This window comes from Agelaius tricolor, unplaced genomic scaffold (genome assembly GCF_023055355.1).
Source record: "Agelaius tricolor isolate 1412-34295 unplaced genomic scaffold, bAgeTri1.0.p SCAF_5, whole genome shotgun sequence".
Lineage (NCBI taxonomy): Eukaryota > Metazoa > Chordata > Aves > Passeriformes > Icteridae > Agelaius > Agelaius tricolor.
This window is the reverse complement of record NW_027269265.1, coordinates 26,066,715-26,081,361: the sequence shown is the minus strand read 5'-3', so window position 1 is coordinate 26,081,361 and position 14,647 is coordinate 26,066,715. Positions and strand designations below refer to the sequence as shown.

General features: G+C 37.9%; 1 protein-coding gene across 4 annotated transcripts in view; it reads left to right on the top strand.

Moving 5' to 3' along the window:
- The window catches only part of NPAS3 (neuronal PAS domain protein 3), a 593,897-nt gene that overhangs the window by 560,741 nt on the left and 18,509 nt on the right, over nucleotides 1-14,647 (top strand). For all 4 annotated transcript variants that reach the window (XM_071426922.1, XM_071426923.1, XM_071426926.1 and 1 more), the window contains 2 exons: nucleotides 2,191-2,384; nucleotides 7,034-7,140. In XM_071426922.1, coding sequence (XP_071283023.1) covers nucleotides 2,191-2,384; nucleotides 7,034-7,140 — 301 coding nt within the window. The remainder of the gene's footprint in view (nucleotides 1-2,190; nucleotides 2,385-7,033; nucleotides 7,141-14,647) is intronic.

The window sequence follows — 14,647 nt, the reverse complement described above, 5'->3', positions numbered from 1 at the left end:
GTTTTGATCCATGGTGGAATTAGGAACATGCTAAATAATTTGAATCTGGAAGCAAAGTCTCTTGAAATTCAAGGATGTTAATATATGGTGGTCCTAGCAGGTTTGGAACTGTCTCTTGGGCAATACTACATCTGAAGTGTATTTCAGATGAAGTATCGGAAAAAAAGTGAGGTACTGTCTGAATAGACAGTTGTTCAAAAACAAATCATTTTGATATTTAGCTGCAAATGACATGAAGGTTTAGAAAAATACAAAGAAGATATACATATATGATATAGCTTAAAAATTCCCTGAAGTGTTCATGCCAACTTCAAACATATTAGCATAAGGACTTCTACGAAAAAAACAACAGAAAAATGATATTTTTGCATAGCACGTTCAGGATAAGATAAATTTTCACATTTTTACCAGTTATCCATCAGCATTTTTCCAAGCATTTACAGATTTGAGTTTTGCAGTAAGCTGAAACTGCATGATAAAGAGACAGATAATGATAAAAAGGAGATGTATATGCAAGCCTAGCTCAAAGGAGCAAAATATAGTAATACTGCCCCTCCTGTGAAGTTAATCCTATTTCTTTTAGCTATTTCTTCATTAGTTAATGAGGTTTTAAGAAAAAGAAATAATTAAAGTGGGTTTGAAATGCTGTTTTTGCATCTTTGCCTTTAGGAACTTATTCAAATATTCATAGAATAGTTTGCCCTTGAAAGGTGCATTAAGTGTGAGTTTAGGCAATAGTTACTTTAAACATGGGTGGTCAGAAAACTGTAACTGAAATGGCCATACACAGCAGCTAATCACTTTCCTCATTCAGATTCACCACACTGGCTAGGCTCAAAATGTGAAATAGTGGTGAGAGGAGATGTTTCAATGATTAGGTCAAAAAAAAAAGAAACAAATTTCAAGTCTTACATCACAGATTTACTAGCATTAATTGGATTTTAATTTGGATGCACTTTGTGATTTGCAATCTTAAAAATGACAAATTTTCTTCTCTCTCACTTTCTATTATCAATCTCAGATCAGAAGTAAAGGGCTTGTCTTCTATCTCTGTGAGATGAGTATCAGTACAATTATTACCACATTTTTGTCACCTCCTCCTGTGACCCAGGAATCAACCAACTTCTCTGTTGACCTCTGGGTAGGGAGTCTGGGATGACAGAGAAAAGGGCCCTCATCTCCTGGAAATGTTCTCCTATGTTGATGATATACTACATTCTGAGGAAGAAAATCTGTGGCAGCCAGCAACTGCCAATTCCTGTGCATCTCTTATCCATGAGTACAGGAACTGTGGTTTGCATTTTCATTTCAATATTCTGTATTTATATTCTTTTACTGGATAAAACAACTCCTTTATTTATACACAGAACTCCTGAAGGAGTGAAACTAGAAGTGGTGAATAATTCTTTTCCCAGAGATTCAGTTTTCTATTTCAGGCAGCGCTCTTAGAAGGGGGATGCAGTTCTTATGGATGCTATTGGATCTGAGCATCTTCTGGTACTATCTTGTGCATATGGAAGAAAAGCACCACCCCCAGAGCTCTCCATGCATGCCTAGTGCACTAGACAAAGGCATTACATGTCTACCAGCTCTTTAAATGTTTTACTGTGGATGCAGAAAGACCATCCTGCACCTGAGCTCACAGATCACCTGTAGGCAGCTGCTTCTCAATTTGCCTACCACAAAGAAGAAATTCAAGGCAGTGAACAGTGTTTCCATGGTGTAGGTGACTATCAACTCAATGAAATCCATTATGTTTCAAAACTGCTGGTCTTTCTTGTGTCATATTCAATTTCCAAATATATAAAATGGTTACTTTATTAATTTCCAGCTTCATTATTTCAGTTTTATCTGACTCTCTTTTTTGTTGAATTTCTACTTCATTGTTGTCTTCTTCCTTTGTGTAACAAACACCACAGCAAAAATCAACACCACAGGTTGTTGGGTTGTTAGCTTTTTATTTGATGAATATGAAGCACTTTCCTGTTATGTTCCTTTTGCCATGAGGACATATAGGGCATGTTGACAGCCAATATTAATAAGCTTAACAATGATACTGGCACTTACTTGGTATAATTTTAGGCAGTGTTAAGTGATCTGTAGGGAACAGTAAAACTATCCTTTAAAAGAAACTGATGTCACAGCTGCACTCAGAATTCACTGGTATTTTTTATTGGTTTTGTTTTCCAGGTGATTCATATAACAGGCCGGTTACGTCTGAGAGTGTCGCTGTCACACGGACGGACAGTGCCCAGCCAAATCATGGGACTTGTTGTTGTTGCTCATGCTTTGCCACCTCCTACAATTAATGAAGTCAGGATTGACTGCCACATGTTTGTCACTCGTGTGAATATGGACCTCAATATCATTTACTGTGAAAATAGGTATGGCCTTTAGATCCTTTACTTCTTTGTTCCATGGGCTTGGCAAGAAGTTTTGAAATTTTTGACTTTTGCAATGTCATCCTAGTGTTGTAGGAGAACACTGAATTCACTCTCATCCTTGCTACCTTCATTTTCATTACATTCTTAGAAGATAAAGGTAAATTTAAAACTGCAATTTGCAGGATGTCTTCTGGAATAAGGGAAGATACATCAGGAAATATTCCTCTAAGCTTTCTCTGCTTTTTACAATCTTTCACCGTCCCTCTCAAGGCAAGATTTGGGACTAGACAGACGTTGGTCTGACCTGTATGCCTGTCCTTATGCTCCTCCATCCTCCCCTCCACAAGTTTTTTGGTCTGAAGTTTTAAAGTTTTCCATTTTTGAACTAATTTGCAGATTACAGCTATCATGTTCGGTGTTTAACAGAACAGAAGCACAGATGGCCTAGATAGTAGGCTAGAGAGGTGGGATCTGTTGCAGTTAGAGGTGGGAAAACTGTAGAATAAAATTGGTTAAGGGCATACTGGGAAAGACAGCAGTGAAATGGGAACAGGTGATGAAGAGTTGGTTGGGGGAGGCTGTGTTCTGTGTGATAGTGATGAGTGATCTGGGAAGGTGAAAGAGAGGACTTAAATTCAGCTCCTGCTCCCTGGGGGCTGGGTGCCCGTGGCGCTGGGGGCTCTGCATGGCAGCCTGTGAGGGCAGGACATGGCAGCCAGGGCCCATCCCACCACCCCAGAGGGGAGCTGGGGGCACAGGGGCAGCTCCAGCCCCTGGCATTGGGCATCTCCTGAGGACAGGCAGTGGAATGGGCTGGGTCGGGTCAGGAGGGCCGATGGCCAGGCCGGGCTGTGGGGAGCTGGGCACTGACAGGGGCTGCCATGGCGGCCTGGGCCCTGGCTGGGGTGGGGGAAGAGCTGGGAAGCAGAGGGGCTGATCAAAACCATTAGGGCCTCAGAGTCCTGATTTTGAAAAATCAAAATATAATCCAGGGAATAGGTATTCAGAGTGAAAATATCTGAGAAGTAAATTACACATAGTAAGTTTGGGTCCATTGATGGAAGGTATGGGGAAAAGGTTGGAAAGGAAGAAGGAAGGTAATGCAGCCAAAATAAATTTTGTGAAGGGGACATCATCAAAAAGTGGAAGAAACAAGGTGGCTACTGCAAGCTTTTCCAGCATCAATGGCTGGAAGCTGTCTGATATGAACAATCATAATTGCACAATTATAGTGGAATACCTGTGATCAGGATAGCACGTCAATATAAACTTTTATTAAAAAGGATAAACTCAACTGTTTTGTTGAATCAGGATCTTAACTTAAAATAATCTTGGGTTTCAATTATGAGGTTGTCTTTGCTGCCACATTGCTGCACTGCTGGAATACTTTTAAAAATATTACTTGACTATTAGAGAGAACACTTCATCTGCACTTCTAGAGCATTGTCTAAAAGTGAATATATTATTCTCATTTTTAAGCTTGGAAAAACTGCTTCATGGAAAGTGGTTTGCACAAAGTCACAGAAAAAGTGGACAATGGCATTAAAGCTTGGGCTTTTTGCCTGAGACTCTAGCTATGCCTGTGACTATCCAGATGCTGGCAAAAGAGCTTTGGGGGTTAGGAATAGGATCTAGAGCAAAACTTTTCCCTAAGTCTTTGATTTCACTGTGACCTAGGTAGTAATGGAAAGCTGCTACCACTGCAGAGTTTTTCAAAGGCCTCTGTGAAGTGAGTTCTATCCAGTTCCTAATGAACAAATTCCCTTTTAACAAAATCACCTGCACTTACTGCTGCCTTTATTGGCAACCTCCATAAAAAAAGCCAGGAATCAAATAGATGTGAAAAATGAACTGTTCCATCAGGTCAAGAATGAAATGAACTTTTAGGCCAAATTAGGATGATTTATGCTTTCTCTGCTGTGAGTTTGGCATTTTTATGAGCCCTAAATTGTATATGTGGGGTTTTTTTAATTAAACATTTTTCTCAAACCATCCCTTTATATTCATGTAGCAATAAAACTTCCAAATGCCTGAGAAAGACATCACTGAAAACTGTAAAATTCATCAGGTGAGGTGCAATGATTGGTAATCACATGGGAAGGGCTGATAAGACATGGTAAACTGTGGGAAGACAGCAAGAAAGTCTTGAGTTTCTTAATGTTTTTTCAATTTTTTAGCTGAAGGCAACATTATAAAGCAACTTTTCCTTGTTTGTTATGGATTTTATCTCATGGTAATGCAGAATGCATATAGTGGTACTTGAATGTATGCTACAATAATTCCACTTTAAGCCCATGTGTCATTGTTAAAAATCTGTTTAAAATATTTTATAAAGGTAGTTTCAAATAGTAGAAATACTTCTGCCAGTGCTGGGAGGTGAATGTGGTCTCACTGAGGCAGCAGGATTTCCACTCATCTAAAATGAAATAAGACTGACAGGACTTAGATTTCACAGCAGCTACAGTGCAGAATATGACTCTAAAAACTGGACGAATGGAAAAAAAAAAAAATCCCACCAGAAGATGGGAAGAAATTAACAGAACAACTGATTGAAGCTGTCAGATTAATTATCTGGGTGTTTGCCAAGGCTGTTCTCTGAGTCAGGGACGTTGGGATCTCTCTTCTGGGATTATAGAAAAGGAGATAAGTATCCCACCCTGAATATATGAGCTTGACTCCTGGCACTTGCGGGCAGCTACGAAATTCTTTGCGGTGCCACAGTAAAGCAAGCACAACATTGATGAAAACAGAGAAAAATGGATCCATGCTGGGCAAGCTGTAAGCACTATTTATGGAGCAATGGGGAGTTACTGGCAGCTGCAGGGAGTGTGGAGCAGAAGCCATGCCACTTAACTGAAATGAATGCTCACAGTGGACCATTGGATCAGCAGGGGTGAGATCAATAGTACTCCTACTTTTCCAAGTGGTTGCCTGCTTGAAACAGCAGTGAGCAGGAATGACATTACTCAAGTCTTTGGGTGCATCTTGTTACTTTCCTCAGAATGAAGAGATCTCCTTCATAATCCTGGACTCAGTGCACAAACTAGCCAGACATTAGCTTCCCTCTGAGACAAGATCTGTTAGCTAGTATACTGGCTATTCCTAAAAATTCCTATTTTTATTTGAGAATGTGAAAAACGGACATAAAATTTTGTTGCCTAAAACATGGTATGTTAATCTGTGTCTATTTTGCAAATGTAGGATTTGTGTCGTCTAAGATTCACCATCTAAGATAATCTGGGATTTCTTTATTAGTTAGTGGACTGAGAAAAGCACCTGCAGAAGAAAAATCATCTCAGATGGTGATAAATAGCTAAAAGCAAAATGAGAGACTGATGCTACGAGTGCATGATCAGTCTGTGTGTTTTCAGCTGTTAAGAATTGAAAACCATTTGGAAAGAGACAATAGCCAGTTTAATGTGGACTGTGATACCACATCTGCTAATATGTGCCCAAAAAGAAATGAGCACATGGCAGAGGTTTGGCTTGTTGGCCGTGACAGTGGTTGTCAGTAGATCCTTCAGATGTGCAGAAGCAGTCTTGTGTAGCAAGCCTCAAGCCTGTGCACAATTTCAGCAAATTCAGCAAAACACTGTGCCATATACCTACCTTTAAATTTCAGTCATGCTAACAGTCCTGTAAGTCAGTGGAGCCATTGATTTGCTCAAACACAAGCCTATGCATATGTTTTACAGGACCACAGGATAGTGGCCTGCCTAGAGATTGCCCCTTTCTACTAGGCTGGCAGGGTGGGATTTCCTCTACCTGATTTTATCATAGAATGTACCATAATCATTGCAGATTATTTCAAACCCTAAAAAAAGTATCCTATGTCTAGAAAACAGACATAGTTTCAAACTCTTGCTTGAGTGGGGCATTTTCCAATTTTCTTTTAAATGTCTGTACTGTGTTTAAGGAGGTTGACCCCTTGACTCTCCACAATGTGAGTTTACACACACACACAGACACGAGTGCACAGACACACACACAGACACACACACACAAAGGTCTGCAGAATAGATTTTAAAGTTTCTGTGTGCAATAAACAACAAAGTCCCAGTTGAAAGGACCCAGAGTGAAAGCTGAGCTCCCAAATGAATTAGACTAAAAAAGATAACACCCTGAGGCATCTGTGTGTCTCAGCATTTAAATTATATCCCTTGAAATATGAGTTTGGACTTGGTGCCAAGAAATGGTTGAAGAGCTTTTTCATGAATATACCCAATAGAAGACCAATCTGTTGAAATGAAATGTGTCTCTAATCATTTGGTATAAACATAACATGTTTCTACTTTATTATGTAACCTTGAATCATCTTAGTCTTTTAATGAGGATTTTGGATTGTCACTAATGCTTTACAATTTCATGGAATTGTATTGTTCTGGTGTTCTGGTCTACATGGAGAATATGCACTAGAATTTAATTTTCCACTTAGTTAAATAGATAAAATAATTTCTAGGTTTCTTTTAAAAGATTTTTTTTCTTTTTTTTTTTCCTCTAAGGCCTTGTCTCATTTGTACAGATATTCCATTTAAATGATATAATGCTGAAAAAACTTTTTTAGCAGATTTAACTTTCTGAGTCATTTGATAATTCTTTTGTTCTTTTCTTTCTTGAATTATAGGCTTTATGTTCTCTTTCCTTTTTAGGATTAGTGATTACATGGATCTGACCCCTGTAGATATTGTAGGAAAGAGATGTTACCACTTCATTCATGCTGAAGATGTGGAAGGCATTAGACATAGTCACTTAGACTGTAAGTACTTCCATTTTTGTCAAATTATCTGGTACAACAGCTGATTGCTCCTAAACTATTATTTATGTTCCACACCTGGGATCTTCATCTTACACCTGCTCTTTTTTTTGTCAGAGGTTTTCATAGAGGATGGTTTAACTGTAATTCTTTGTGTGATTTGTTTTCAAATCTTTTTATAGACATATAAGACCATTTAAATATGTGGAAATAAAGCATTATATTTGTATTACTTGAATTTCCAGCAGCTGTTAATTTACATGTGCTATGCATTATTTTAATCCTTAAAGAGGCATTGCTTACATGAGAAACTCCCTCCCTGGCACAGAATAGAAACTCCTCCTCTTTGAGGATTTTGGGTTTTTCTGAGTCATAACACTGAGGACAAAAAACTGCAGCATAATTGGGATTTCACCAGGTTTTTTAACACAGAACTGAGCTACAGCCCTACTAATGCTTTAACCACCCCATGTGTTAATATCTAAGTGGCCCCATCCTTACAGCATCTAAGTCCCTGTTGTATGCACACTGGTAGTAGCTGATTAGGATAAGGATAACAGAAGTGCAAAAATGTTGCAAGAGACAAACCTTACCAGAGAACATGTGCAGTGTCTGCGTATGGGGGAAGGGAGGTTCAGCATGATTCCTTGTAATTAAACTCTTTGTATTCCTCTTACTAAAAGCCATAGGGCCTAATTCTTTTCTTGTTGAGATCTGTTGACTTCAGTGATGGGGCTCCTGATTTACCCTTGTGCGAAAAAAGACTTATGCCCATAATCTCTAATTTATCTGTGCCTGCAGTGAAGCCAGATAATTCTTTGGAAGTTTCAGTGACTGACTGCATTTATGATTGACTTTGGTGATTTTCTTAATCCACAAGATGATCTGCAAACTGCTTCTTAAATTCAGAGTCACAGATTTGAATAACTCTGCTCCCCCTGCATCATGTCCTACTAACATTTCCTAATAAAAGGGCAGCAGCCCAAATACAGCCACATTAAATTAGATTTTACAAAACCATATGACTACACTAAAAGGCAGAATAATTTTTCCATCCCAAATTACCTTGCATGATGTGCAAGGGAAGATAGGAGGATAACTCTGACCAGAAAGGAGGAGAATAGGGACAGCTTCTATAACAACATATGGCAGCCAAGAGCAGTATTAGGCTGTGTAAAGATTTCAGAAGTTTCTAGAATGTAAAATGTGTTTGGCATAAAATCAAGTTAGATATATTTCTGCAGAAAAAAATAAAATCAGCTATCTAAAGAAATAAACACAATAATTTTATGTCATTTAAATTTTAAGCATTTAATATCCAGGAGAATATGTCAGTTGCTGAGAACTGAAGGAACAAATTCAGAAACTCAAATTCTTGGTGCTCTTGAAACTGGAAATCAAAAATGGCAAGTTGCACTTTCACTGCACTCTCTGACCAAGGAAATAAAAGATATTTATGACTCAGATTTACCATACCATCTGGCATAGATGAACATTCCATTTGAAAAAGACCTTAATCTTCTGAATGACCACTTCTCTCTCAAATAGGATCTGTTTTATGAATGTTTCAGAAAAATTCAAGAACTATGCAGGGAGTATGAGTGTAGTATGGTCCAGTATATAAGCACTGGACTAGGACTCAGGAGACCCTGAAGACAGGTCTTTTCTTTCTCCAAGAAAATCACTTCAACTTACTGTATTCCTGCTCTCACTGTATGTCCAGTTTAACTGATTGGATTGCAAACTTTAGGAACACAGGGATTTCTCCCACTATCAGCTTCCAGCATAGCAGGCCTCACACACAAACTTGGCTGCGTGGCTATAGCATAATTATTCTTGCCAGGCTAATTGGTTTTTTTTTCAATAGACAGGGCTGGTTACATCTTTTATGTATATTTGTGTTCTTGCCTTATAGGAACAAGATGCTCATAGAATCATTTAGGTTGGAAGGAACTCTGGGATATCATCTAGTTCCACCTAATACTCAACAAAAACAGGATCAATACAAATTCAAAGCAAATTTTTCAGCACTTTGTGTAGTTGATGTTGAAAAACTTCAGATTCTCCACAACTTCTCTGAGTAACCTGTTCCAATTATCTTAATAAGTGTCAGTTATCCTCACTGTGATTTTGGGGGTGTTTTTTTCCCTCCTATCCAGTTGGAATTTCCCTGTTTTGATGGTGTAGCTCGTGGCTCCATCTTTGCAGTATCCTGCTTGCAGATATGCTGCTAGGTTCCCCTGAGGTCACCTCATCTTCAGGCTAAACAAGCCTGGTTGCACAGCCTTTCCTCACAGAGCAAATACGCCAGCCCCTGGGTGTCTTGACAGACCTCTTCTGAGTTCACTGAAGTTTATCAATATATTTCCTATGGTAGGAGCCTAAAATTGGATTCCAGATGCAGTTTAAAGAGTGATGAGTGAAGGGGGATAAGGACTTTCTGTGCTCTGCTGGCTGTACACTTTTCAGTGCAGCCCTGCTGATTCATGCTTAGCATCGTGTCCCGCAGGACCCCCAGGTCCCTTTTCACACAGCAGCAACCCAGCCAGTCAGTCCCAAGCCTCTAACATTCCCTCTAGCAGGGAATCCATCCATACCAGATACAGGGCTTTGCCTTTGTCTTTTTGTGTTCAAACTCATGCTTTTTATGAAAGATCTTCAAGTTTAAATTAGTCTTGGGAATAACTGGGGAAGTACATAAGTTCTGCAGAAGCCAAAGTGGTTCATATCTTTGCCCAGAGAGATGTTCAACTTCTAGCAGTTGACAATAAAAATTGTACAGAAACCAAGAGAAAAAAATTGTAGAACCCCAAAATACTTCACAGCAACTTGCCAGTCCTATAAAATCAAATTCAAACCAAACCAGAAGGAGAAAATCCTCCTGGTTTAGTAAAACTAGAATTAGAGCTAAAATTCATGAGCTGGCAAACACACTGGCTGTGGAAGGTGGAACCCAGCAGAACTGGTTCCCCAAAACAGAGAGAGCAGGATATTTGCCAGTACAACATAGGAAATAACTGCTTGAGATCACAGTGGAGAAAGAAAAAAAAAAAAAAAAAAAAAAAAAGCAGATTTGTGCAATATTTTGAAGAGGACTTGGAAGCTAAAGTAATGGATAGAAAACACTAGTGAGAAAACAAAGCAGGACTTGAGAAAATAGCAAACTGAAAAGGTTGTGTTTGATGGAGAATGCAACCAAAAATCTTGGTTTATTTTTACAGGAGATAAAATAATTTGTAATGATTAAAACAAGAAGAAATCCAAGTTGCAATTGTAGATTTAAGGGTAAAAGAAACATAAGTAAAACTGCCATTCTGCCTATTTACTGACAACATAGCATAAGGGAAAAGTAAGACCACTACATCCTGCCCTCTCATCCAAGATATTCAAAAATATCAAAGAGAAAAACAAGCAAAGAAGAAAACATTGCACAAAATCACACAGGAAAAAAAATGAAGAGGGCTATTGATGGCTTCAGATCATAGCAGCCCATTAGAGACTTAGAAAAGCAGGCCTTGTTAACTCTATCTCAGATAAAAGAAGACAAAAGCAGTTTCAGGAATGCGACCATAACAAGTACAATTGTGAAGAAGGTCTGCAAGACTATAGCAGTGACAACAGGCTTTTGTAAAGGAGCTACTGCCCTAATGAAAGGTCAGTTATGGTCACTGGAAAAGCTTTCATTGCCTTCAATGGACATAGGCGTTGTGCCTTAAAAAAGCAATTTTGTGGACTAAAATTCTGAGCCCAGTGAAGTAAATAGCAAAAATTCCATTAAGTTCAAAATTTCTATTAAGAGATTTATGTAAGTTATGCCTTGAATCCCTTTTGAATTCATAAAACAACATTAATACTCTGCCTGCATTTATAGCAGCACCATAATACATGGCATGATAACATAAGCTATTGAAACATAATTTTTGTCCAAACAGAAAAAAAAAGTTTATGCCAATTGTTTCTCTTCTGTTTCATTCAAACTTTGAATGATCATGCTTTTTCACAAATCTCTCAGCCAGTTTTTTGGTGTTGCAATTCTACCTTATTAAGCTCTTTCCTGTTTTAAAACGTTTCATGGCTTCAGGAGTTTGGGACTCTTCTTATCTGTTCATCTTCACAATGGTTGTTGAACAAATTGCTGGTAGAATCATTGCATAAATCAAGTCTCTCTCGCAGAGATCATAATTAAAATGTTCTCTAGTCTAACAGCCTGTGCACATCCAGTATCATGACCTAGCTGTTGGCTCAGCTAACACACAAAAACTGGCTAGGCTGCAACAACTTTTGTTTCAATCCAAACCCTCAAAAATTACAGGTCTGGCTGTACCCTGGCACAGATACAGTCCCTAATCCTAGTTCTGTGACAGAGCTCTTCATTAGGTTACGTGCCATGAAAGAGTTGTAATTGAATGTTTTGTGTTTCATAGTTATGCATATAGAACTAACACCCTAGAAAGACCCCTCATGGCCCAGTTCTACTTTACCACTTGTAAGAATGGGGAAGGTGATAGGATCCTCTCTATTTACTCACCACTGCATAAAAGCATTGCAGGACTGAAGTGTGTGTCAAGCATAGGGCAGTTTGAACACCTTCACCAAGCCATGAGTCCCTGCATGAGTAGAACTGATCTTGTTCTTATGACATCAGTGACAAAAATACCTGATCTTTAAGCTAGCAGGATACATCTGATGTCAAATCAACACCAGAAATCAAGCAGATCAATAAAATTACTGTTGTATCAGGTCTTAGCACTCTCCATAGAACACAGCAAGGGCAATTGCTGCTCTCAGGAGTATGATGCTGTGCGTGTGTGCTTCCCTTTTTTTGACACTGTTATCACTCAGAAGTCTGTAAAAGCCTTTTTAAGATGTTCATTTCATGCTAAGAATGAGTGGATGTCATATGCTGTAGGAGTATGCATCTTCTATTTAATTGTAAAAAATGAATGGTCTTCATTGAACACCAAGTACTTGATGTTACTGTTCAATGAAGGTCATTAAGAAAGCAGCAAGGAAGAAAGTCAAGACCTCTGAAGGCAACCATGAATATACTTTTGGGCAAATATATGATAACATGCCATCATTTCAAAATTAATATATTGTTTGCAAGAACACTGTCACAAGTACATAACAGTTGGTATTGGTATATAATATGTGCTTTTTTCATTTTGAAATCCTAATTGAGGTCTGAATTCAGAAACCTGGCTCTGACAAGAAAGATACTGTTGTCGTCAGCTATTGCTTAGAAAATATCATCCTCTTTCTTCAGGATTTGATTTACAGCTATAAGAAATACAATTCCTCAGGAACAGTGAGCCAGGGCAGTTCATTTCCCATAAAGCAAAGGTCTCTGATGAGTATGTTTGGTAGCACTCCCTCTCATCTACTTTATCTGGTTTCCAGTGGTTAGAATAATCCAGTCTTTCTGAAAATAAACTATTCCACATTCACCTTTTTCATGGCTCCCCTATTTTTCAAGGAATATTACCCCCTCAGTCTGCTTTTAAATCAGTTATATATTCATGATTTCTTTTATGTATGTTCAGTAGAAAAAAATCTATTGCTCTACAAAATACGGCTTAGTGGTTTAGCATACCAGCTGTAGTTGAACTAACCTTTTAACTTATGCACATCAGTTATAATTTTTTATTCTCTTAATAACCTCAAACACATGAAAAACAAATAGAATGAGTTGATAATTTCTAACAGTAAAATACTTCACATATTTTGCTATCATGCTGTGGAATAACTCTGCAATGTCAAGTAGCTCACAATTAGTAAAACTGTAGGGGGAAAAAAAGAAGTGTTTTGATCCTGAGGAATTTTTATCCTAATCAGATCGAAATTTCAATGCTCTTGTAGTGCTTAATATCTTCAATAACCAAAAAAATCAAACTGATTCCAATGTCAGGTTTTACATTCCAGGACTGAAATAAAATGCTAAAATATACAAATGAATCTCATGTTTGTACAAGTTTATTATCATCGCTGGAAAGCAAGATTGATTCTAAATTAGGCTGATAGAATGTCAGGAGTTTAGCTATTTCTTAAACTAAGCCCAGCTGGCACCCTGATGACAGCCTAGTGTATGTTGTTTTCAAAGTATTGCAGAAGTGCTTGTCTGACTACCTGCACAATCTTTCTCTGTGTCCATAGTATAGACCTGCAAAGATTTCTGTGTTGGACACTGGCACACTTCAGTCCTTTTGGCTGGAGCTGGTGGAGATATAGCAAGATGAGGGAACAGGAGATAAGAAACTGGAAGAAATGGAAGCATGTAAAGAAAATATTTTTTGTTTTCATGCGAGGCAAAAAAGGATCATGGACTTTGGTTTTAGCACATGCCTGGTGTTTGTTTTTCAGTCCTAATGAATCTTAAGGCTACTACCCAGGAGTGTGTATTGTCATGTCTTTTAGCCATGCTTTGAAATCCTGAAGATGTTGCGTTTGCTCCTGCAAATTCTTCTTTGGGTTACATGCGATATTGGTCTGTGTAGACTTATTTCTTTGTCTGTGTTTTTGAACAAAGCCAGGTACTTTAAAAGAAGGGGAACAACAGTCTGCAGTATGCAATTATGTGTGCCTGGTACCCTTGTTTTATACACTGTTAAGTCATGGCTGGCTCATATATTGACAGGTGATGCTTACATTTTTGTGTGTGGAGAATAGTTGTTACTATTTTAATATTTGGTGGTTTAATTATCCATTAACCATAAAAATACTCAGAAATCATTTTTAATTCCAAGAAATTTTCAATCTTTATGATATTTTGTACCTCAGTTTTTCAAATGCAATTTTTTTTCTATTGGACAAATGTTTTCTATATGTAAAATAGATAAGTATTTATCAGGAGAATCCGATCTTTGGGATAGTAAACAAACCAGAAAACTCCACAGAGATAAATCTTTAGCCTATTTAAATCATTAGCTGCTAAACCTAGTTCCAGAATTTTGCCTTCTGTAGCTTAGCAATATACAGTTATTCTGCAAGATGCCTCAGATATTATTTGCATCAATAACCCTTTAACTTAATTCCTGATGCTATTTTATTTTCAAATTAAATCTAATACAACACTGATTTAGTACATTCACATTTCAGTTTGTAGGCTTTCAATTGTGTCTTCCATAGCTCACAGTTAGTTGAAATTTGCACCCAAAATCTCCTATTTTGACCTTAGAAGTGTACATAATACCAGCTGTATAAATACATGCTGTATTAAGGGGTTATAAAGTGAAGGTTGTGCTCTGACTTCTGCTGGTAACCTCTGTGTTTTCCAGATTCTCTGTTAATAATTTTCTGGGGTCTTTTTAAAGGTTTTTTTTGTGCTCAAAATTTCCAACCCCAAAAAATAATTTAGATTTTGATATTATTCTTGTGATAAATTGCAGAAGCATATGTTAAATTGCAAAGCCATGGGAATAAAGGACATTATGGTACACATCCAGCAGCTTCACCTTCATTCTGTCCACCAAGCTATTTCTGTGCTTTTTGCTAGAGGATGTAAATGTATGGC